The following is a 23,161-nucleotide window of genomic DNA, read 5'->3' as shown; positions in this document are numbered from 1 at the left end:
CTTAAAGCCTCTTCTTATACCCCAATCCTGACTCCTGCACCCCCCAAAGCCTCAGTCCCCTGCCCTGAGCCCCTCTTTAAGGACCTGAGCAACACTGGGTAAATGTGCTAGTATACTATAATCATCAAGGTGCTCCTAGCATAGGAACAGCTTATATTGGCAAAAACAGCACTTTTAGCAGCATAGATTATTCTATTCCCCCCGTTCCTTTCTGAGCCAAGCCAGCCATTCTGAGTGGCTACTGAAATCCATTTATTCCCAAGTGCACACAGCAGACACGTGGGGAAGGATTACTCAACCATCCCATTCAATTCTACCACAGTTGCATTAGCTTCCTTCTATTTAAGGCAGGCATAAGAAAGATCAAGCACTGTAGTTTAGGTCTCAGTTAAGAGAGAGGTCGTGGCTCCTTTTTCCAAGATGACCTCCATCAGGGCACACAGTCAAAAATATACCACGCCCCTCTGGGTTGGGCCCCAGCGAGCATGAGAATCTCATTCTGTTGGAGAAACAGCAGCATAGGACAGACACTGACTGTTCACTTGCCAGAGCCGGAAACATCTGAGAAGAGCTCATCAGGAAATGAATAGGATTGAGCGTTCTAGGCCTCCACAGCGAGGGAAGCACACTGCAGGCCAGCTACATCAGCCCAAGACACAGGACAGAAGAGGAGTAAAGACCACAGGAGCCAGATTCCAATAAAACTATGTTTATAAATAAAAACAAGGAAATTGGTTTTGTTTTTATAAAACCCAGCAGGCAGGGGAAGGAGCCAGAGTCAGGCTGGAAGGCAGGGTAGGATGGTAGGTGGTAGCATGAGGTGGGAGGATGGTACACTGGGCAGGATGGTGGATATTAGACAGGCTGGCACCAGGGTAGATACGAAGGATTATGCACAGGAGATGCAGTGGCAGCATGGAGGGGAGCTAGAAGAATGATGAACTGTAGAAGAGCTGGTGCTGTGATAGAGGGGCAGGAGGATGGCACAGAGAGCAGGGTGGCTGGTGCTGGGATGGCAGATGGGGCAGAACGGGGGCAGTGGATGAATTGGTTCCAGGTGTAAAATATATTTCACCTGCTAAGAAAACTAAAAACCACAACTCCAAGGCGTTTATACCGTTTATACGATTGCAGAGGAAGCTGTTGCCTGACAGCAAGAGGACTCAGGGAGGCTCAGATGGAGCTTAACGTACCATGTACTCTTGTGCACTAGCTCGTTACCCAAGATGGCCCCTCTGTCATTCCAGCATGGGCTGGGAGGAACAGGGCTCAGTGAGCCTCAGGAGGCCGAGGAAGAAAAATAACTTTTCTCTAATAGCTAAACTGAGCACAGTCCTCAGGAGGGACATGGTCCAGGCCCCATATACATGCCACAGGCCAGGGCTGCAGTACCACTACCCAGAACAGGTCAGTGTCTCAAATAGGGACTGTCACAGCAGGGCAAGGGATCACTCTCCAGTCTCCTTAGAACCTGATCCTTACTCACCCCTCCCAGGGCCGGCCCGAGCCATTCGTGCGCCCCGGGCCCAGGAGCACAGCGCTGTCACTGGGAGGGCAGCACATGCGCGGCCCCGCCCCCGGGCGCACAGTGCCCCTGGCGCCCGGTGCATGCGCGGCAACCCCACACGGCGCCCCCTAGAATGGGGCGCACTGGGCAGTAGCCCAGTCAGCCCGTAGCTTGGGCCGGCTCTGACCCCTCCATTGTCCATGGGGAAGAAGAGAACAAGAAGCCAGCACAACTTACTCTTCTAGAACAGAGGGAGACAGACAGCGGCTCAGAAGGCAGCAGCTGCAGGGGAACACACTACCGTGCTCTCCCACTCCCCCAACTGCCTCTTTCTCAGCTTCTTGCCCCCTCCTCTGGCTCCGATTAGGCCTAATAGCTTCTGCACATTCAGCCTGCTGCTTAGCACCAGCATAGGAGAGTACAGCCAGCAGCTGCAGCCCCCAGCTACGCACAGCAGGCCTGGATGGAGCATGTTCTGTGGCTACGGAATGGGTAGTCATGGTCACGTGGGGAGTGAGAGTGGCACCGAGGGGGGCAGCCTAGACTACAGGCACATTTTCAGAGCGAGACCCCCACGTGGAACAGCGGGTGTAAATGGGACCCTCATGCTCAGCCAAATCCACACCACAGAGCTCGCGGGTATGTGTAGAGCCCTGAGGAACGGATGGCAGGTACTTCAGCAATGTCAGGCTCCTGCCACTGGTCGCTACCTGCCTCGGGCGTTACTGACCCAACAGCACTCAGTCAGGAACAGAGAGCCTCATTAGCGTATGGCCTCCAAACCTACGTGGGGCCTTGCCATAGGAATAGACTAGGCTTAATGCTGTAGGGCAGAGGTGGGGAACCTTAGACCCGGGGGCCGGATGCGGCCCTCGGCTTGCTTGGGAGCGGGCCTCAAGGCTCAGCATTGGGGCTGGCGCTCCAACCCCACTGCCATCTATCCGCAGGGCTGGAGCACACACAATCTATTAGGCTGCCCTCCACCCCAGGCTATGGCGTGCAAGGGGAATGTGGGGAGTGTCTTTCTGCTTCTCAGTCAGGGGCTTCTCATTTGGATGTGGCTCCCGACTGATTTTTCTATGGGTCAGTGGCCCCCGACCCCAAAAAGATTCCCCACCCCGCTGTAGGGTAACAGTCCCTGGCCTACATCTGAGCAGGTAGTGGTGGGATGGAGGAACAGGGCGTGGCACCCTCCCAGTTGGGGCCTCACCTTCTCCACTGCCCAGAGGCACTGCCATTGGCTGGGAGGTGGCTACATTTATTAAGCTGAACACACACACGGCTGGAGCTGGGCTCTGCTCCCCTCTCAGGGCTCTGGAGGGGACAGGGGAGCGTCTTCAGCTAGTGGGAAAGAAGCCATCTTCAGCACCGTACGTGCCCAGCACCCTTGGGGCTTCATGTCCTCCTCTGTTGGGCCAAGCCGCCATGCCATGCTCCAGCTCTCACCCCTGGGGGCGGCAAGCTCAGAGGAAGTCAAACACCCCGTAATTCTTTGCTGCTTGACAGAAGAAACACAAAAGGGTGAAAAGAAAGAGGAGACATTTAGGGTGGAAGGAGTGAGGTGGCAGCGGCAGCTACACACAGGCGAGCAGCACAGGCACCAGGATGGATGCGGGTTAATGGAGTTAGAGATGGGGATTAGGGGCTTGCACAAGCAGCAGCAACTTGCCTCTGCACACGCGAGTCCGGAGGAGGGCTGGGCCGGGTGGGGCTGGCAGGACTCAGCAAGGCCTCCACGCCACGGCAGTAGGGATTAAAATCAAGGTTTAGTTCGGTTTATTTTTCCCTTTTTTAGTTATCAAGACAAACGAAAAACAAAACAAAAACCAAAGTGAAGCCAGGGCTGTTCCTAGGAGACAAACCGACGAGGGCAGCAGACAGACAGGGGGACGGGTGCTTCACATTACATCCACAAAGAACTCACTGGGATTGCCCATGGCCATTCGGAACGACTGTCTACTGGCCGTCAGTTCAGGGGGCACAGAGGCCAGGTCACGGCCCGGCGGGGCCCCTGGGGGCCCCATGGCAGAAGGCGGCGGAGGCATCAGCAGCATGGGTGGGCTGTAGAGGGGTGGCAAGCCAGGCGGCCCATATGACTGCTGGCTGTGGTGACTGCGGATGCTGTGAGCCAGAGAGTGTTGGCTGCGCTGGCTGGCTGGCACCGAGCGTTCACTGGCCGCCCGCTCCCGCCGCATACTGCTCCGGGTGGTGTGGTCCGACTCACTGCCACTGCCGCCTGACTTGGACTCGCCAGCCTTTGGGTCTCTCTCCTTTCTTCTTTCACTGCCGCTGCGGTTTGAACCGCTGCTCCGACTCCCTGCCAGAAGCCCAAGGCAAGGTTAGGGAATGGCCCCAACAGCAAACCCCCAACATACATCCCTAGCCGGCACAGCAGGGGGAGGGAGAGACTGGAATAAAAGGAGCTTCCCCGAAGACAAGGCCACAATGTGTGGCCTTGGGAAAAAACACAGACAGGAACCAGTCGGACCCCAGCCAGGAAGGGCAGAAGCAGCGAAAGTTGGGCCTCATTCAGAATTCTCTCCTGGTCCAATGATTGACTCCAACTTCCTCCCAGGCTCTTCACCTCAGCTTCACTCTTCCTCTCTCCCTTCCCTTTTATTTCCCCATAGGTAATATACTTTGAACTAACTCCTCTGGCCCCTCCTCCCCCCAAAAGGAAACACTAATCATGTTTAAAAAAATCACAGAAGTAACATGTCATGTGCTGTCATCACATTGTTCATGATGCTTATGAGGTCCACCCTTACGTCTTCACAGCTGGCACACTTCGCGACTGTGTGTCTGTCCTGGCCGAGCCCCGATCTAGAGTGGTCGTCAGGAACTACCATAACAACCTGAGCTATGATAGCTCTACAGGGTACCTTTGCAGCAAAGCTGGTCATCTCCTTTCAAACTTGCCCTCTAGCTCTCTGAGGCTCTGTGAAAGGAGAGATCATACACTGGTTCCATCACGCCCAGGATCTAGCCTGTGGCAATGAGCCATACTTGAGGCTTCAAAAACTATGCTGCAATGCACCGGTCCCGCTGGGCGGTGAGCACGCAAGAGAGGGAAGATGTATTCCTCGTTCCAGGAGATGACCCAGATCTTGGCTTGCTCACCAAAGGTGCCATTGGATATTTTCCTTAACTCATTTCAGCTCCTTTCACACACTTACCTTCACTGTGCTGGCTGCCTGCACTGCCCCCGCCATAGCTGTAGCCTGGCTCAGGGAATCCTGGATGGGGGTTGTATGGATGAGGTGGTGGGTACTGGTATGGGAAAGCCATGGGCCACGGTGCAGCTCCTGGGTGGGGGAGTGGAGCCAACGTGTCCTGATCTGAGGCTCCGCTGGATCCATCATGATCATGCAGGGACAGGTTAGCCATGTCTGGAGAGAAGCAAACAGAGAGCCTGGATTGGTCCTGGAATTAAAGCAGTCATATACAGTGGGGCAACTTCACCCCCATCCCTGCGGACAGGTAATCATGGGATACCTGCCACAGGGGCAGAAGATTTTGGAGGACAGCTATGGACACCTCCTTGCTAGACACCAGCCCAGGTTACTGCGCCCTACTTGCTCAGAGAAAGGATCAGTGTTCAGCTAGATACTCAGAAACCTGCTCAGAAGAGAAAGGGCGACGTTCAAGCTGGCCAGACCCCCTTAGGTCTGTCGGTTTGTCTCTCTTCCTTCCCGTCCCTCCCAGCTGAGCAGAGTAGGGATGTAAGTGACTAATTGACTAGCCGATAAGCAAAAGCTTATCAGCTAGTCGACACACTAGTTGACTAGTTGCTTCCCCCCTTGTTGCCCAGGCTCCACGCGGCATTTCAAAGAGGAAAACTCTAAGTCCCCCGGTGGTGCCAGGCTCCATGCGGCGTTTCAATCTTCGAAATGTGCAAGAGCCCCTGCTGGGGCTCTTGTACATTTCTAAGGCAGAATGCCGCATGGCGCTTCCGCCTTTGAAATGTAGCAACAGCCAGGCGGGCTCTTGCTACATCGCAAAGCGGAAACACCCTTATTGACCAATCGACTAATCGATGGAATTTCTATCGGCTATTCGATTAGTTGATTAATCTAATTTTCACATCCCTAGAGCAGAGCCAGCCAGGTGTCCTTGCGTCTCAGCTCCCTGCCCATTTCTCCACCATTCAGAGGTTTAGGGCTAGGATGCGATCAAAGAAAGGGGACGTTTCACTCCTCCCTGATCTTCCCAGGAGAAAGGATTGTGCAGCCGGAGGTGGAAGGGATTTGGGCTGGCAGTCTAGAGGTGGCAAACCACTGCAAGACTCTCAGCAGAGAGTTGTCAGGGTTGAAAAGAGATGCTCTGCTCTGAAGCCTCATACCCCCACCCCACCCCAGCACTAGAGAATGGGGCCATACTGCCGCAGAGGTCTCCAAAGATGTAGTAGCACTGCTCAGAGAAGGTGATCTTGTTCACGGTGTGTCGGATGTAGCCGGCCTTCAGCAGGTTGCTGGCGTACTTGCGGGATTCCCGCCGGTCTGTAAAGCCTTCCACGTGGTGATAGAGCCAATCCACCACATCTGAACCTGCCATGAGATCAACCACAAAGCACGGTGAAACACAGTGAGGATAGGAAGGGCTGGCTCAGGGGGGAGAGGCGCAAGACAAAGGTGGCCTGAATTAGTCTCAGGGGTGAGGGATGAGAGTAGGCCATAAAAATCACAGACTCATAGAACACTAGAACTGGAAGCGACCTCGAGAGGTCACCAAGTCTAGTCCCCTGCCCTCACAACAGGATCAAAGGCACCATCCAGAGTAGACCATCCCTGACAGATGTCTGCCCAATCTGCTCTTGAATATCTCCAGAGATGGAGATTCCATGCATGAGAAGGATGCAGAGACCCTCCTTGGGACAGCACAGGGCCACGGATTGTATTTTTTCCCCCTAGCACGACCAACACAATGAGCCAAGAGTACACAACAGAGAAGGATGTTCTCTTGGCAAATGGCTTGTTGCCCCTTTGCCATGTGCGCTGGACAAATCGGATTGTCTCTACGCCACGGAATAAATGCACACAAATCAGACGCCAGGAACAGTACCATCCACAAATCAGGAGGAGAGCACCGTAACCTCCCTCCACACACAGTAACAGACTGGAAAGCTGCCGGACTTGAGCAAAAGTCTGCCCGGGAGGGCAGGGGACTGGATGTGATGATCTCTTGAGGTCCCTTCCTGTGCTTGTGTTCTATGAAAAACACTTCAACAACAGACTGCAGCATGAGACTGCAGAGCTGGAATTGATATGGAACTATCAGAATGGTTCCTAACAGGGTCTGGGAACGGCTAGCTCATTACAGAAAGTAAATTTCCCCATTAGCTATTCACATCTTCTTATCCACTCTCGGATGTGGGCCACATCCACCCTGACTGAATTAGCCTCGTTAGCACTGATGTGACACCACCATCTCTGCATGTATGTTAAATCCCTGCTAGACCGAAGCTTCCACTTCATGCCTCTGACCAAGTGAGCTGCAGCCCATGAAAGCTTATAGCCTAATACGTGTTAGCCTTTGAAGTGCTTCAGGACTCTTTGTGGTTTTCTCTTGGCAAAGTCCCCAACAGGAACCACTCACACAGGGAAGATGCCTGCCCACCCATCCACTCCCCAGCTCCAGAGAAGGAAGTGACTGCCTCTTACCAATGAAGGCATTGGGAATGGTGATCTTCAGCCACATGCGGTCGCGCACCTCCAGGCCTGACTCGGGGGAGGCCATGGCTTTGACGATGGTGGCCATGTCGCTGTGGATGGACAGGTGAAAGTCATCGAGGCCTGCGAGGCGGACGAAGGGAAGGGAGGCAGAGATGAGAGGAGATGGAAGAGACCAGGAAGCCACATGGAGGTGTCACACACAAGAAGATGGGCCAGGGAGCAATACATCGCAGGCACACCTCATAACACTGAGGAACTGGCCAACACGCTGGTCTAGATCTCGTCAGCTTTCTTCCCATGCAAAACCAAACCAAAAACTAAAAGCTGCTCTGTACCAGATCCTGGTTTAGCTGGGAAATCGAACTGGCACCTTCCAGCTTTGCCAGAAAGGCCTGTCTCCCTAGCTCAGGAGAGAACCAGTGTCACTTTCTTCTCAGTACCCGGTACTGGTGGCACCAACAACCATCAGCAAACCCCCACAACACAACTCAACAATCCCCCTGACTAAGCAAGCTCCTGGCAGCTCTCCTGTAGCCCTTGTGGAGGCTGCCTGCCTGAGCATCTGCTGCAGAACCTCCCACAGAAGCCAGCCTGCTCCCCTGAGCTTGTTCAGTCTTTAGAGGAATCAGGTGCCCATCGGGTAATCACCTCACTCTTTGCCAACTACCCCGACCAGGATGGAGCCGAAGGGGGCTCTACACTTCAGCACAGGGCTGCCTGGCTCCAGGCCCCCAGCCCTGTGAGTTACCAGGCCCCCCAACTTCTTACAGCTACCTTTGAATTACCTGCTTGTAGCTGAAAGTCCCAGCTCCATCCTCTCTCCCTCCCACAAGCCTCTGGTTAAAGAGGCACAACCTCATGCAGGCCCAGTAGGGCCTTTCTCCCTGGCCCCACTTACTTTTCCCAAGGCATTCCCTGCCTGGCTGACATCACTTCCCCTCCCACTAGCTTCGTCTCCTCCCGCCTCCTGCCTCTGACTGGCAGCTCAGTCCTGCCGTACCTTCACGACGCTCTGGGAAAGGCGGCCATAGCAGGATTTGGAATCCCCGTCATTGGAAAGATTTTTAAGTCCAGGCTGGATAACTCCTCCTCAGGGACGGTCTAGGGTTACTCGCCCTGCCTCAGCGTGGGGGGAATGACCCCTCAAGCCTCCTTCCAGCCCAATGTTTCCATGGCACTGAGCCTGCACCCTGCCTCTCCTGTTGCCCTTGTCTGAAGAGCAGGAAAACTGACCTGAATGTGCTCACCCAAAGCTTGTACTTGTCCAGCGCTTTTGGGCAAAGGGTCTTTTCCTAGCCAGCCCCAGGCGCCTGCCTGCAGAGATTTTCCCCTCCAGCCACGCCTGGTCCTTGCCCGGAGGGAGCTGCTGTTCCTCCAGTCCCCACTCCTGCTGGTCCCTGGCTCCCCCTTTCCTAGCCCTCCCTGACCTCTGGTTTCTGCCCAGGCAGATGTATTGCTCCTGTCAGGCTGGGGTGCCGGCAGGCACAGCGCAGGTGACTGGAAGCCATGCAGTGGGGGGAGCACACAGGGACTTACGTTCGGTCTCTGGGATGGAGCTGGTGATGGAGGAGCTGGTGGAAGTGATTGTGCTCATGGATGGGCTCATACCGTACGCCGGGTAGGTGCCGGTCATCGCTGCTGTGTGGGAAACCCAGGCTGCCGGGTCGATGGGTCGGATGGGCTCACCTAGAGCGAAGGCAGAGACAATCAGGTGCAGTCTGAGAATCGTTCCCTCGTGATACCTGCCTCTCAGGGGCGTCCTGGGCAGCCCCTTCCTTCCCCAGCATCAGCCAGGACTCACCCGGATCGGAGCACGGAGAGTCTGGCCCAGCCCAGATCCGTTGGGGAGCAACTGGGAGAGAAAGAAGAGAGGGAGGGTCAGCAAGAGGGGCGCCGAGGGAGAGTGTCCCCCCTACGGCTCAGTGGCAGCGATCTTGGGGGTGTTTCTCCTTCCTCTGGAGCTCCGAGCAGGTGACCCTCCCGCCCTGGTTCAGTGAGCACGTCCTAGGCATGATGTGGGGGAGGAGGGCGGGCAGTGGGGGACTTCAGCTCTCTGGACTGTAGGACACAAGGAGGAGACTGCAGGGCTCAAAGGCCTGCATTGGGGGTCTTGTGGCCACCACAGGAGGAGAGAGACACAACCCCCAGCTACCCCACATTCAGTCTCCCCATTCAGCAAGCAGGAGAAGAAGCAAACAAGCAGGTGCTCGCGGAGAGGCCCCCATGGGCTGGGCACCAGTGTGAAGGGCGCGTCAGCAATCCACTTACTACGCGGTAACGAGAAGCAGCCCCTGGGGCTGGGGTCCCAGCACTTGGCCACCGTCAGGGTGATGGGCCTGCAGCAGAAACAACCGTTTTGCAACCTGCACTCAAGCCAGCAAGCAGCAGAGCCAGGCTGCTCTCACAGGCGCTGGCCTACAGGTCGCACAGCCTGCTCCATTGGAGGTAGGGTAAGTACAGGCTTGTCTGGGGCCAGGAGCACGGGTGTGTTCACCCCGATCTCTGGCACCTGCCCCTTCTGCAGCGTGAGGGAGAACCTGGCGTGTGCCTGCTTCGAGTGCACCTCCTTGCAGCCTGTTCCGGCTCCTCCAGAACCTCTCATCGAGGTTCCAGCTGCACTTCTCCCCGCACGGATTCATTTTTGTCCACCCCATCGGTGGCCCCACGAAGTCACAAGACCTCCTCGTTATCTACAACACCAGGAGGAGGATGCAGGACGAGGGGGTGCTCTGCGACTGTGGGGCCTCTTCCCGCTCCCCCCTTATTTCACGTATCCAGGCAGAGTTCCTCGGGGCGGCATCCACTGGCTCTCTAGAGAGCTTCGAGGAGCAGTGAGCGCTGCCTCGGGTTCTCTGCTCGGTGTCCCCATCCAGTTCCTTCATTTCGAGCCCATGACCTGCACACTCCTGACCCTATTTTTCATCAGTTGTCCCACAAAACCAGCTGAGTCCCGGGTCCAGAGGTCCCGCCCGCAAGGCTGTGGGCGTGGCCTCTAGAAGTGGGCGGGGCCAGGATTTCAAATAGAAGCACCGATCTCTCAGATGGGGATCACCTGCACGCAGGTGGCACAGGTGGGGACAAGGTGGGCAATGGGAACCACAGGGGCATTTGGCAAACCCAGCCTCACTAGAGACAAGGGACCAGTGCTGGGACACTTGGCTCATGACCTGACCACAGAGACTCTCCCAGCTCCAGCTCTTGCCTGGGACTCTTTCAAGGTTATTCATCTCAAACCCAGGAGTCAGTGATACCAATAAGGACAGGGCGTTTGTGAGCCCTGGGCCACCTCCCCTGACCCAGCATAAGGGGTGGGATGGGGGATCTGCCGAGCACTGCAAGGGGCTGCTGTTCGAAGACCCCAAGGGCTAGCTGCACCACCAATATCTATGAGGCAGAGCAAAGGGGCCTGTAGTAGGAGACACTGGTTTGGAGGCCACCTGCCCCAGACAAGAGAGCTAGTGGGTGAGGTGGAGGAAAACACTTACCCCGGCTTGTGCACGATCTCCCTCAGCACACGCACAGCGTCATCATTGCTCATGTTCTCAAAGTTGATATCATTCACCTGCAAACAAGGCAGCGAGCAGCTGAATCCCTGCGACATGGCTGGAGGCTGGACTCAGCTCCCTCCTTTGGGGAGGGCCTTCTGCAACTTGGCTGTCAGTCTGCGAGCAGGGGCTCCCGTCTGCCCCGAGTGCCCCGCGGTCCCTGTCCCAGCCTCCGCGGCGAGGCGCACTGTACCTGCAAGAGCATGTCTCCGGGCTCGATCCGGCCGTCAGCCGCTACGGCGCCCCCCTTCATGATGGAGCCGATATAGATGCCACCGTCCCCACGCTCATTGCTCTGTCCCACGATGGAGATGCCCAGGAAGTTGTACTTCTCTGCAGGTAAGGGGAGAACGGGCGCAGTGAGAGCAGGAAGGGACGGGGATTGTCGAGGGCCAATGCGCGTGAGGCTTTTCTGCCACTGCCACATCACCACCCTCCCTACCCCTCTAGGGGCTTTCTGGCTCTCCCTTCCCAACTCCACCCAGGTCAGCCCCGATCTCCTCAGCCTCCTAATGCTCTGCCTGCTCCCCACCTCCTTCCCCTGGGAAGATAGAGATGAAACCTACCATGCTGGGCTCCTCCCTTGCCTCTGGCCCTGAAGCACTGGAAGGGCACCGCTCACCTCGACACAGAGACATTTGGAGCCCTCCCCGTGTGCATGTTGGCCCCTCAGGCTCCCAGACAAAATGCAGCTGGGAAGCAACAGTGGAGTAACATGGCACTTGGGACATCCAGGGTGTGTCTAGACTGCACCCTGCTGTAGGAATAAGCTACCCAATGTACACAACACAAATTGCATAGCTTATTCTGAGTCTAAACCGAAAGAGCTTATCTTGAAATCTGCCGCTGTCTGCACAGCGTGGAAGGAGGGTTACAGGGACGCTGGAATAGTGCACCCGCAATTTTGGGAAATAGCAGGCACTTTTAAAGACACGGCGTTGTTATTTCGGGACACTTCTGGTATCCCAAAAGAGCAACACTGTCTAGGCATACCCCAAGGTAGCAGAGCTAAGGCTGGGGGAAGAAGAGGCTGCAACTTATCCTGCACCAAATCCCAGGGCCTAACCCTCCCCCCTTCCTCTCCTCAAACAATCCTGATCCCAACCAAATCCTTACAAACTGGCACATCTTTCAGGGGACCAATGCTTCAGGACCAATCTGTTTCCTCAGGGGCCCTCTCCCTTCATTACCTCCCCACTGCCTGCTACCCACTGCATCTCCCGGTCTCACTCCTGGAGTGCCTGAGGCCCCCACAGAACAAGAGTCTCTCACTCACCCATGTTTAGCATGACTGTGATGATGTTCAGAGACATAGTTGAGTCTGTGATGCTGCTGAAGGACGACGACTGCAACACAATGAGGCACAATGAAACATCTCCCTGGCCCACGCACCAGTCCCAGCCTGTTCTCCACTGACCCCAGGCTCTCTGCTGTCCCATCCCTCCCCCCCCCCCACCCTTTCTATTCCCTGAAGTGCTGTCCCCATGCTCAGACCCTACCCTGCCCAATGCTGGAAGCTCAGACACCGATAGGTGGCTGCATCCCACACGTACCCTCTGTGACTGGGACAAGAGAGACCTTCGGTGCCAGCAGCAGCACTGACCCAGAAGAGTTTGTGGTACCTTTGCCAGCAGATTCTCAGCCCCTGGGCTCCATCTGTAGTGGCTGGAGACTCTACTGGCTGAGTTCGTGGGTGCCAGGGCGAAGCTTAGCCCCCCACAGGAGTGCAGAGGGAAACCCCAGCCCCAGGTTTGCAACAGCCCTCCCAAGAGATGTACCCGCTCGATGCGTGGGGCCTTCTGTTTCCGCCGGCGTCGTTTGTGCCTCCTCATCAGGCGGGAGGCGCTGCTCTGCTCTGTCGAGCTGCTCAACCTGCCAGCAAAGGAGACAGTCAGCCCCACTGCCCACAGGGGTCAAGAGAAGACAGACTGGTCAGCGGGATGGCCACAGAGGAGGAGCAGGAGGAGAGAACGCTGTGAGCTAGGAGTGGGGGCAGCAGAGGACTAGAAAAGCAGAGGGGGCTGCTGGTTTGGATTGAGCGCCTTCAGCTGAGGGAGGAGCCCTGAGACACGTGGCTGATGTGACCTGATTTGGCATCTCCTTAGCACAGAGAGGGAGAGAGGTGTCCGTGCTCCCCCAGGCTGCACGCTCTCCTACCTGCTCGTGGAGTCATCCTCATCCGAGTCGAAGAAGCTGGTGGTCTCCAATTCGCTGCTCATGAGAGTGGAGGAGCTCTCGTACCCACCTACGTCTCGGCACCGCTCCCCTTTCGCTGTCCCGTTCACTCTGGGGGCTGGGGAGAGAGAGGTCAACACTCACAGGAGACACAGGGAGACAACCCTGCAGCAGAGATGCGGCCCTGCCTCTTGTAGGAGCACTACATGGGTTTAGCGCTTCACTTGGGCACCAAAGAATTCCTTCGGGGTGGGGGAGGAATTGGGCATCACACACCCTGTCTTGGCACCAGGGAACGCTGTGGTGTCCCCTCCGTTCTTGGATCATTCCTCATCTCTTCCAGGTTACAACTTCCCTGCCTCTCTAGATAACGGGGAAGGTGACACCGAGCCACTGGGAGCAAGGATTGAAGCCGCAACGATCCCTACAGAGCTGGGAAGGCTGCTCAGAGATGGTGCCTTGGGGCGAGAGGTGCCAGGCTGTGGGCAGAGTGCAGCACCAGCCAGGCTGGAAACCACTCCCCAGCCTTTCACTGAGAGGAACTAGAGCCCCAAAGGGTGCGGGTAGGCCCCGGACCTTCTTCATCACTGCCCCTTGTAGACACACGTCCTGCCTGTAGGTGCTGGGAAGCAGCCTCTCCCCAAGTACGGCAACAGAGAGGTACCTGGCCCAGTGGGGCTCCGTCTTTGCCCCTGTGGTATCCAGGTGTCCACCCCTCCTGCCCCTCATGTCCAAACTTCGAGGGAGATCTGAGGCAAGCTACAGCAGCGGTACACGGCTGCCACCCTGGGGTCCTGCCGCTCATGCTGAGGGATTGACCCTCATTGTACAGCAGGCAGCCCCATGGAGACAGCTCTTCCCTCACAGCCAGTATGCCTGCAGCCGCTCCCTCCCTGAGCCCCAGCCAGGCCCTGCAGGGGCTCTAGTCAGGTGGTCGAGGCTCACCATGCTCAGGTCCATCTTTCCGGCGAGGTCTCTCCCTCTGCGATGAAACCACCGAATCTGTCTCGGTCTCATTATCCAGGTTCTCCCGACTCCCCCCGGTGTTGGGGCTGCAGAGGAATGACACACCCAACCGAACACTCAGTGGCTCCCCATCGGACCCGAAGGGCCCGTTCATCCCTGCTCTGACCTGCACCAGCTACACTGCACTTCCGCACACCCTAGTTCCGGTTATCCCCTGACTTTTGAGGCACACACGGGAGGGGGGGGGTAATCTTAGTCCCACAATGAGATGGAGCTAGGAGGCCACGGGGGTGGGGAGAGCAGCTTCCGCACTCCTTGCCAAGCCCTCAGTAAAATCAGCGGGTACCATTGTAAAAAGAAAAAGGAGACGGAAGCCTGTCATGTGGGCTGGGCAATGCGCAGAGCCCTGCAAATCCACGGCTATCTGATCGGCAGCCGCACATGTGTATGCAGATACCTGCAGCTCATTTTTGCAGCTACAGATGTGGATTCCAAAATTTTATATCCCTGCAGGGCTCTCGCAATGGGAGATCAAAGCAGCAGCAGGTGCGGTGAGTCCTCCTGTTGCTTGCAGCTTGTCAAATGACCAAAGAACTCCAGTCTTAGTGCCTGTTACTCCATCCCCAGCCCCACCACCCAAGGGACCCCGTCCTAGCACTCCCTTCCCAGCCCCACTGCTGCCGGGTGGCCTCCCAGGCACACTGCTTAGGTAAGAACCCAGCCCCTGCCCGTTCATCACGCTCCCCCTTCCCAGTTTGTGGCCACTGCCTGCTCAGAGCTCACGTGACTCCCTGTGCAGGGGAAGCCCACTGAAATGCTCCCCAAGTGACTTACTGGAAGGAGGGGGGCCTGGAGTCTCCGATGCCCCCGGTGCGCTCTATGGAGGGTGGCAGCTCCGGCTGATTATCGGCACAGACGGATCCGCTGTCTGAGTGCGACCCCTCCGCAGACACCAGCTGGGGAGAGGAGAGACAGGGAACAAAGCGGCTCAGGAACAGGGTGAGAGCCTCAGCCTGGGGGACGGTTACAACTGTACTGGCTCCAGGACCAATCAGGGCTACCATTTCTCCAGCCCCTGGTGGTGGTGGAGGAGGAGGAGGGCAGACCCGATCCCCGCCAGGGAGCAGACCCCACGGTGCTTTCCATCCTGACTGTTCCAAGTGCTCTGCAATTCCACAACCTCAGTCCGACCAGTGACCCGTGGGCACAGCCTGTAACCTGTCCTGAGAGTGGCTCAGTGCCTTGCCCAGAACAGAAACTAAGCACCTGGGCTTTGTGCCCTGCACAATATTGTGCTATACTAGCCATGAAGTAACCTAGATGGGATGTGTTCTGGGACAGCACCAAGCACAGGGAGGCCCAATCCCAAGCGTTGTTACAGACTGGGGACCAACCAGCTAAGTAGCAGTTCAGCAGAAAAGGACCTGAGGATTACAGTGGATGAGAAGCTGGATAGAAGTCAACAGTGTGCCCTTGTAGCCAAGAAGGCTAATGGCATATTAGGTTGCATTAGCAGGAGCATTTCCAGCAGATCCAGAGATGTCATTATTCCCCTTTATTCGGCTCTGGTGAGGCCACATCTGGAGTATTGTGTCCAGTTCTGGGCCCCCCACTATAGAAAGGATGTGGGCGCATTGAAGAAGGTCTAGCTGAGGACAACAAAAATGATTCGGGGGCTGGAGCACATGACCTACGAGGAGAGGCGGAGGGATTTGGGTTTGTTTAGTCTGCAGAAAAGAAGAGTGAGGGGGGATTTGATAGCAGCCTTCCACTTCCTGAAGGGAGGTTCCAAAGAGGCTGGAGAAAGGCTCAGTAGTGACAGATGGCAGAACAAGGAGCAATGGTCTCAAGTTGTGGTGGGAGAGGTCCAGGTTGGATATTAGGAAAAACTATTTCCCTAGGAGAGCAGTGAAGCACTGGAATGGGTTCCCTAGGGAAGTAGTGGAGTCTCCGTCCCTAGAGGTGTTTAAGTCTCGGCTTGACGAAGCCCTGGGTGGGTTGATTTAGTTGGGATTGGTCCTGCCTAGGGCAGGGGGCTGGACTTGATGACCTTCTGAGGTCTCTTCCAGCTCTATGAAATCCAGATTGGGGCCTATGGGCATTAGTGTAAACATCCACCATCGCCTGGGCCCAGGCTCAGAGAATAGGATACGGGGCCTGTCGCCACCAATGCCGCAAACCCCAGGCAGGGACAACTGGCTGGTCCACTTTGGGAGTTATTTGAAGATGTCTCCAGCTGAGGCAGTTGCTACCTGGATACAGCCCTCTACACTGCTGCCATGCTGTGTTTGAAAGCGGTTTAGCTGGAACCACGTTTAAGCGTGATTCCCAAATGTGGTCTGTAGGAGTGATAGAAACCTAGGTCACTCACTTAAATGTAGCCTAGAAGAGTGGCCAAAAGCCACTTTCCCATGTGGACTGATCAATGGCCTCACGGGGAAACCAAGGCCGTATGGGCTAGGGAGAAAGCTACAAAAAGAGTAGCCAGGCAAAGCAGGGACCACTGGGCGTCTGGGGAACTGACCACAGTTTTCCCTAGACGTTCTCTGCCCTGTGCTGACTGGCTGTTTGCTCCAACACTCCCTCGGCCTCAGCGTTCCCCTCACCATCACTCCTCCTACCCTCTTTGTTGCCTTCTGTCTTTCTCCTTCCCCAGCCCTTCAATGTCCCCTCTACTTATGCTTTAGCTGATCCACCCCTCAAACGAGAGCCCAACCAAGACAGACAATGCGGTTTGCTGCCATCAACACCGTTCGCTCTGCTTGTGTGTTCTGCCTCTTCCGCCGTCTGCTCTATTTAGACTGCAAGATTTTCTGGGCAGGGATTGTCTGTTTGCACATTGCCTAGCCCCAGGGGGTCCTGGTCCACAACCAGAGACCCTAGGCACTACAATAATACAACCAAATAGTAACAGGCTGTGGGAACAGAGCTCCTCTCTCAGCCAAGTGAGCACCCCCCCAAGGAAAGGGTGAAGCACCTGAGAAATCAAGCCTCTGTCAGTCACCAAAACTGCAAACCCTGCAGCTTCCACTCTTTCCTCCTTGCAACACTGGGCTTGGCTGCCCCAATGTGCCCTGCAGGCCCAAGAAGAGGGTCCTGACTCCGTCCCCTGGTCTTGGCTCAGTGAGGCACCAGCCCTAGAACAGAACCTGGTGCACGTCTGGAGACAGACTGAGCAAGAAAAAGAAAGCTCGAGGTGAGAGGGACCAGGCCTGCAACTACTAGGCCCTGATCTTACTTGTTTCGATCAACTGGGCTCCAGGTCTCTACTTTTCACTAGCCATGGGAGGGGACAGGGCCCGATCACAGGACAAGCAGAAAATGCTCCACTGCAGGCCTGGATAAAACTCTAGAGAACACAGTGCTGGAAATATCACCAGGGGTGGCAAAGGAAGGACTTGGCTGGCAACTAACTGGGTTTTGCTGCATCTGATACCATCATAGCCTCTCTTCCCTGATGCTGCTGTGGAAAATCCACATGCAGCCCTGCTTCCTGTCAGCAGAGGGCACTGCAGATATTCAGAGCAGGGAAAGGAGCGCCCAGGTAAGCACAGGTGGGATGAGAGGCTGGGAGGCCCAGGAGAGCAGGACTGTGTGGGATAAGAGCTCACCCATGGCCCTCTGCATTTAAACACAGTGGGAATGGGCCAGAGAAATAACTAGACAGACAGAGGTCTGGATTAGGGATGTAAAACCCCATTTAACTGGTTAATGCAGAAGTTCTCGAACTTTGTGATACCACGACCCCCCTCTAGGTTGCTCATGACCCCCCCGGGGGTGGGGGGATCGGGACCCACCGTTTGAGAAACGCGGAGTTAATGGGTTAATCATGTCGTTTAACTGGATAATCCAGCGGTTCCTAACCACCGGTCTGCGGACCGGCACTGGGCTGCAAACCGCTGGCTGCCAACCCGCGGCAGCTGCTGGAGGTGAAGCCAGCTGTTTGCAGAGGCTTGCTGCCACACAGCAGCCGGCTTCAGCTCCAGCAGCTGTGACCGCTGCTTTGGCCTGGCAGTGGTGCTGGGGCTGAGGCGGCAGCAGGAGGCAGCGGAGCAGGGGGTGCCTCCCTCCCTCTTCCCCTTCCCACCCAGGTAAGATGGTGACCCGACCCAGGCTCTGTGCTCCCTCCCTGCCTCAACCCACGAGGGCTTGAGACGCTCTTGGGGAGGAAGGGCGCAGGAGGAGGGCATGCGTGCGCTGCCAGCAGCCACACTCCTTGCCTGTGCGGCAGTAATGGTCACACTCACTAGAGGGGGCAGCCTCGCTCTGGGGAGGGCGGGGTGGGATCAAAGGGGCATTGGGTGAGGACATGGTGGAGTCACAGGGCAAGAGGGTGTTGGCATGGGCTGTGGGGATCAGAAGCTAAAGGATCAGAGGACATGGAGTGGGGGTCAAAGGATGTTAGGCTCTGGGGAGCAAGGGGTTGGGTTGGAGTTAAGGGGGGAGGGCTGGGGCTGAGGGAGGGCAGGGATTAGAGGGGGTGGGTTGCAGTGGGTCAGTGGTTATGGAGCCAGGTGTGGCGCAGCTCATGCTTCTGTCTCAGGGGGCAGCAGACCTGAGGATGTCTGAGCAGGGTCGGGGGGCCTCAGAGCTTGTGGAACAGGCAGCTGCAGGGTCAGTGTAGCAGGATCTGGGTTTGGCACAATAGGCAGTCATGGAGTTTGTGGGCAGGGGCAGGGGGCACAGAGCGGTGGGGCAGGATCCAGGGAAATGGAAGGTTGTCAATGTAAGTGAGGGGTCGCTGGGACACAGCATGCCAAGGCTGGTAGTGACAGCAGATGCAGGATGGGATTCAGGCAAGACAGAGGTGGTCGACAAAAGGAAGCTGGCAGCAGGTGGTGTTGGGAAGCGGGAGACGGTGGGCACTGGGGTGACAGGTTTGGTAAGACAGACTTGTGAGGTAATGGGGTTAGTGGGATAGAGGGGCTATCAGATGATAGGTTTGGCACATTTCATAATACAGAGACACAGAGCACCAGGGTTGGCTGGATGGGGTCAACAGGCGAGTGAGTTAGTGGACAGGTAACATTTTATTCGCATATGAATACGCAAATATGCAAATAAAATGTTACCAGTCTGCCAAAAGTTTGTGAATGGGTTTGTCGGTCCGCGGTATAAAACAGGTCGGGAGCTGCTGTGTTAACTGATTAAAGAGGTGGTGGACGGGGAGGACTGTTCCACAAAGGCTGAAGTGGCCCCCGCCCACAGGCAGGGGCTGCACCAGTGGGGTGGGATCAGCCCCTGACTGTAACTGGCTCTCTGTGGGGCTGGAGCAGCCCCCTTCCCGCAGCAGGCAGGGAGCTGCTCCAGCCCTGACTGGTTAACCTTAACCAGTAAACCTCACCTGTTAAACATTCACGTCCCTAGTCTAGATCCAGGCAGCAGTCTAACAGCACCAGTCGAGTGTCGGTCACTGCTGTCCTCCAAGGAATGTTTCAGTAACACTCCTGCAGTTTTCCTGTCTCTTTAGCTCCCAGGAAGGCTTCAGACTTAATCCCCCCTACTAAAATTAGCACTAGATTCCTGAAATAGCCTCACTCCAGCCTGTCTGGCAACAGCAGAACAGACTACACAGCTCCCTAAGCCACCAACTGATGGGGAATCTCGGGTGGGGGAGGGGTGTCAGCTATGCCCAAAGGGAGTGGAGAGTGCTACTGTCCACAACACACAAGGGCAGAAAGCCACTGCTAACTCCAGGTGTCTCTGCCCTGCAAGGAGTCCAACTAACTCAGGCCCCAGCTATAGCCGTGTCAGGTGCTACCACAGAGAATACAGACTAGGTCTTTATAGGGAGATCAAACCAAACTGTGTTATACCCATGAGACGACTCTGCTCAGCACAGGTCCTGAATCCACCCGGGGGTGGGGGGAGGTGGGGAAAGGAGCCAGCTGCTGTGCATGCATGTGAGCCACATTTAGAAGCATGGCAAAGTAACTGAGTGGGGAACAGAGGGCTGGCAGCCTGTGGGCTCCCCTGACCAAGCAAGTAAGAACAAAGGCAACTGGGGAAGGGAAGACGAGGGCTGTCTGTGGACAGATGCTGCTGTAATCAATACTGCAGAGACAGGAGAATTTGACAAGCTCTGTGCAGGGCAGGCGCCCAGCAAGCCACTAGAGGGAGAACTGCAAACTGTTCGGCAACAACTATAAAAAGGCCAAGTGTTTGTGTGACAGCCTGGAGAGAGGGCCCCATTCCCTGCACACACAAAGGATTTAACTTCAGCGACATGGTTGTCTCTTTCAGACACACTCATAGTAGGGACAATGCATGCAGCAGCCCATGCTCCAGACACCCAACTGGTTGGTCTCATATTTCCCCAGCCTTACTGCTCCCCATCCTTCCTCCCAATTTAGCCTCCTCCTACCCTTTGTCTGATAGCAGAAGCTCCCTGAGGCAGGGACTCTGTGTAATTGACCTGTGCTGGGAGCCATCAGGTCTAATCTAGCCCAGGTGGCTTGCAAGTGCCTGATGGTGGCTTCTATTTGGGGATTGTTTGGTAACCCCAGGAAATGAGCTGTTAGATTTCAGGTTCGGTTCTAGCAGGCAGATACCCGCATCCCAACTAGCATAAGTTGTAGCAGTGGTGAGGGGGGACAAAAAAGGCTCAGTGGCCTATGTAGACTAAACTCCCGACGCATCCCAAGAAGGGGGTCCCCTCCAGGGCGAGGGCATGTGCCTGGTGTGGACAGAGAGAAAAGCTTGCCCTGTGGCTACCCACGCAGTACCTTCAGTCCTCAGGACAGTCAAACCCAGTCCTCTTCGTCGGCGCCTTTTGCTACATTTGTCTGTGGTGGACCTTGGAAAGCTGACCCTGCTGTTGGGGCACACTGGTAACCTTAGACAGGCTAGGAGCAGTGTCCCTAGGAAGTAGTTTCAAAAAGGCCTGACTCGTGTTTTTAATTATTGTATCCCCAGGACTGCTTCGTAGCGAGTGTGGAGCTTTCGGGGGAATCTTGCTCTAGGGTTCAGGACTAGGATGGAAAGTGGTGTCCCCAGTCCAGGAGCTCAGCTACAGTTAGTGTTTCTTCAGTACAAAGCACAGCTGTCCTAGTGCTCTCTCTGGGACAGTACAATGGGACTATTCAGAGCTAGTTGTGTTGTCTGAAGTAGACAGACAGACAGGCCTCCAGCCAAGATGCCTGCTTACCCAGGACACCACCCGGCCATTGAAGCAGGGAAGCTTGGCATTATCATCCGAGATTTCTTCCTTCACCACCCTGTGAAAAGAGATGGGACAGGTTAGAAACATGGCTAAGGGTGGCTTAAGGCAGTCTTGAACCCTCAGATCAGACACCAGGCTGGTCATGGGGCAGGAGATGAGCAGGGACAAGGAACTCCTGCTAGTCACAGAGGCACCCATGCTGAGCTGCAGGGTCATTTGTGATCCCTATGGGGTTGGTAGCAGAAGCCCTCACTGCAAGTTCAGAAACAGAGCCAAATGCAGGTTTGATGGGATGGGGAAAATCCTGGAGGCTATAGGGATTCCAGCTGCTCTGTACCCTGAGCTGCTCAGTGAACTCAGCAAAACCCAGAGAATGGCGGGGTGACGTGGGGAGGGGAGGGGAGGGGTGATGCCTGGAGAGAAACCAATGGAGACAAGCAACCCGGGAGCATAAAAATCACTAAGTAAAACCATTTGAAAATGGGATTTTTTTTAAACTTAAAATTAAATGCACTCAATCTGTAATTTACATTTGCAATTGTGACTAGCTGTGTTACAGCCTAACATCAGTGAAAATCATTTAAAATAAATGAATCATATGCTACAATGAGCCCTCCTCAAATTTTAAAGTGTTAAAAGGTGCTGCTTTTTTTAAACAGACTTGGGGAATAACCTCTATCTTCTGAGGTCAACTCAAGCTTTTTAAAGACGTCACAATGCCATGTATTGCATGAATTATTGGTATTCTTTACAGTCTGTGCAATGGAGCCAATGTGGCACTCTACTTTTCTAAACATCAGTACTTTCTGTTGTACAGAAAAGCTCTTGCCTTCGTTATTATTGATTTCAGGTTAGCTAGCAGAGAATATTTGTCTTATTTGGCTTGATTCCAAGTTGACAAACTGGTTACAAAGGTACTTAGGAACTTAGATGCCGAGAAGTGCCTAAGCAAATGAACCTAAGCAGGTTAGGTGCTAAATTCCCATTGAGACAACTCTCACCAGGTTCTAAAATCCCATTGAAGGGACATGGAGCAGGAATTGTTACAATGAAAACCTCACTTAATGCTTTACATTTCAAATACTTGAACCACTTTCCCTTCTTTTTTGTTTCTTTAATAAAAGAAATTGTAATTGTGTTTGCCATAGTACTAAGGCAAACCCCAGACTTTGGGTAACAATGTTTAATGTTGGACAGTGACCGAGTCATGACAACACTCATTTATTTTACCTAAATTAACACCACATCCCTAGTAGGTGCTTCTAATGGTTACTAGAGCAGCCCCTACCTGTGGCAGGCCTGGACTTGCAGGAGCAACCCCCCTATAATAGGTTAACAGGTTAACTGATCAACCAGGATTTTATAGCCCTAGCACCTACCTGCAAATATCTTTGAAAGTCTGGCTTACAGTGATCAGAAACCATCCTTCACTTTATTACAGTTAATAGTGCCTTCATTTAACAAATCAGTTTTAAATGCAAATTATGGTTTGATAATCTTTCTTTCTTTCTATATCCAGAACACTTCAGGTGATTTTATTCAGCTAATAAAAACAGTTTTCAAAAGCTGGTTTTAAACATTTTTAATGGCGTTCCAATCTCTATCCAAATGTAGCTTGACACAAATGACACATACAAAGTTAATTATCTAGTAAATAAAAAAATGTATCATTTACCATTTTCTAACATAACACAAAATGTAAAAATGTAGATTCTGAATATATATTAAGTTACATGAAGGGGAGCTGACAGCCGCCCTGGGCCTGGGGAAGACAAAGGGTGCAGCAGCTCCACACTCTCAGAAGGGGCAGGGAAGGGAGCAGTGAGTTCTTTGTGCTGCCCAAACTGCGGTGCGTGGCACTCTGATGGCAATTTAAAGGGCCCGGGACTCCAGGCAGTGCAGCAGTAGCCAGGAGCCCCAGGCCGTCTTGAGTCGCTGGGCCCAGTGCAGTTGCACCCTTTGGACCCATGTTGGCAGGCCTGGTTACATAATTGCTTAAATTGGGGTAGGGAAACTACAGGTTCCAACTTGCTGCTTCATTTCATCTGGTCTGTGACAAGCTGCATGGCAGGTCAGAAGCCCTGAGTCTGTTCTTTGACCCCTAGGTGCTGGGGCAAACAGGGAAGCTCCACAT

General features: G+C 54.8%; 1 protein-coding gene across 1 annotated transcript in view; it reads right to left on the bottom strand.

Annotated features, from left to right (window-relative positions):
- Nucleotides 1-2,947: 2,947 nt before the first annotated feature.
- Nucleotides 2,948-23,161, bottom strand: part of DVL3 (dishevelled segment polarity protein 3) — a 55,221-nt gene continuing 35,007 nt past the window's right edge. Inside the window, exons 2-17 of the mRNA XM_075938116.2 lie at nucleotides 21,013-21,082; nucleotides 14,700-14,821; nucleotides 13,845-13,951; nucleotides 12,882-13,017; nucleotides 12,503-12,596; nucleotides 12,001-12,070; nucleotides 10,918-11,057; nucleotides 10,665-10,741; nucleotides 9,448-9,515; nucleotides 8,981-9,031; nucleotides 8,716-8,865; nucleotides 7,168-7,299; nucleotides 5,887-6,054; nucleotides 4,684-4,896; nucleotides 3,432-3,824; nucleotides 2,948-3,002 (exon numbers count right to left, since the gene is read on the bottom strand). Of these exons, the coding sequence (XP_075794231.1) occupies nucleotides 2,971-3,002; nucleotides 3,432-3,824; nucleotides 4,684-4,896; nucleotides 5,887-6,054; nucleotides 7,168-7,299; nucleotides 8,716-8,865; nucleotides 8,981-9,031; nucleotides 9,448-9,515; nucleotides 10,665-10,741; nucleotides 10,918-11,057; nucleotides 12,001-12,070; nucleotides 12,503-12,596; nucleotides 12,882-13,017; nucleotides 13,845-13,951; nucleotides 14,700-14,821; nucleotides 21,013-21,082 (2,023 nt within the window). The 3' untranslated portion in view covers nucleotides 2,948-2,970. The remainder of the gene's footprint in view (nucleotides 3,003-3,431; nucleotides 3,825-4,683; nucleotides 4,897-5,886; nucleotides 6,055-7,167; nucleotides 7,300-8,715; nucleotides 8,866-8,980; nucleotides 9,032-9,447; nucleotides 9,516-10,664; nucleotides 10,742-10,917; nucleotides 11,058-12,000; nucleotides 12,071-12,502; nucleotides 12,597-12,881; nucleotides 13,018-13,844; nucleotides 13,952-14,699; nucleotides 14,822-21,012; nucleotides 21,083-23,161) is intronic.

Source organism: Pelodiscus sinensis, chromosome 10 (assembly GCF_052426305.1).
Source record: "Pelodiscus sinensis isolate ZL-2025 chromosome 10, ASM5242630v1, whole genome shotgun sequence".
NCBI classification, from domain to species: domain Eukaryota; kingdom Metazoa; phylum Chordata; order Testudines; family Trionychidae; genus Pelodiscus; species Pelodiscus sinensis.
The sequence above is the reverse complement of the archived record's forward strand: the minus strand, read 5'-3'. Positions and strand labels throughout refer to the sequence as shown.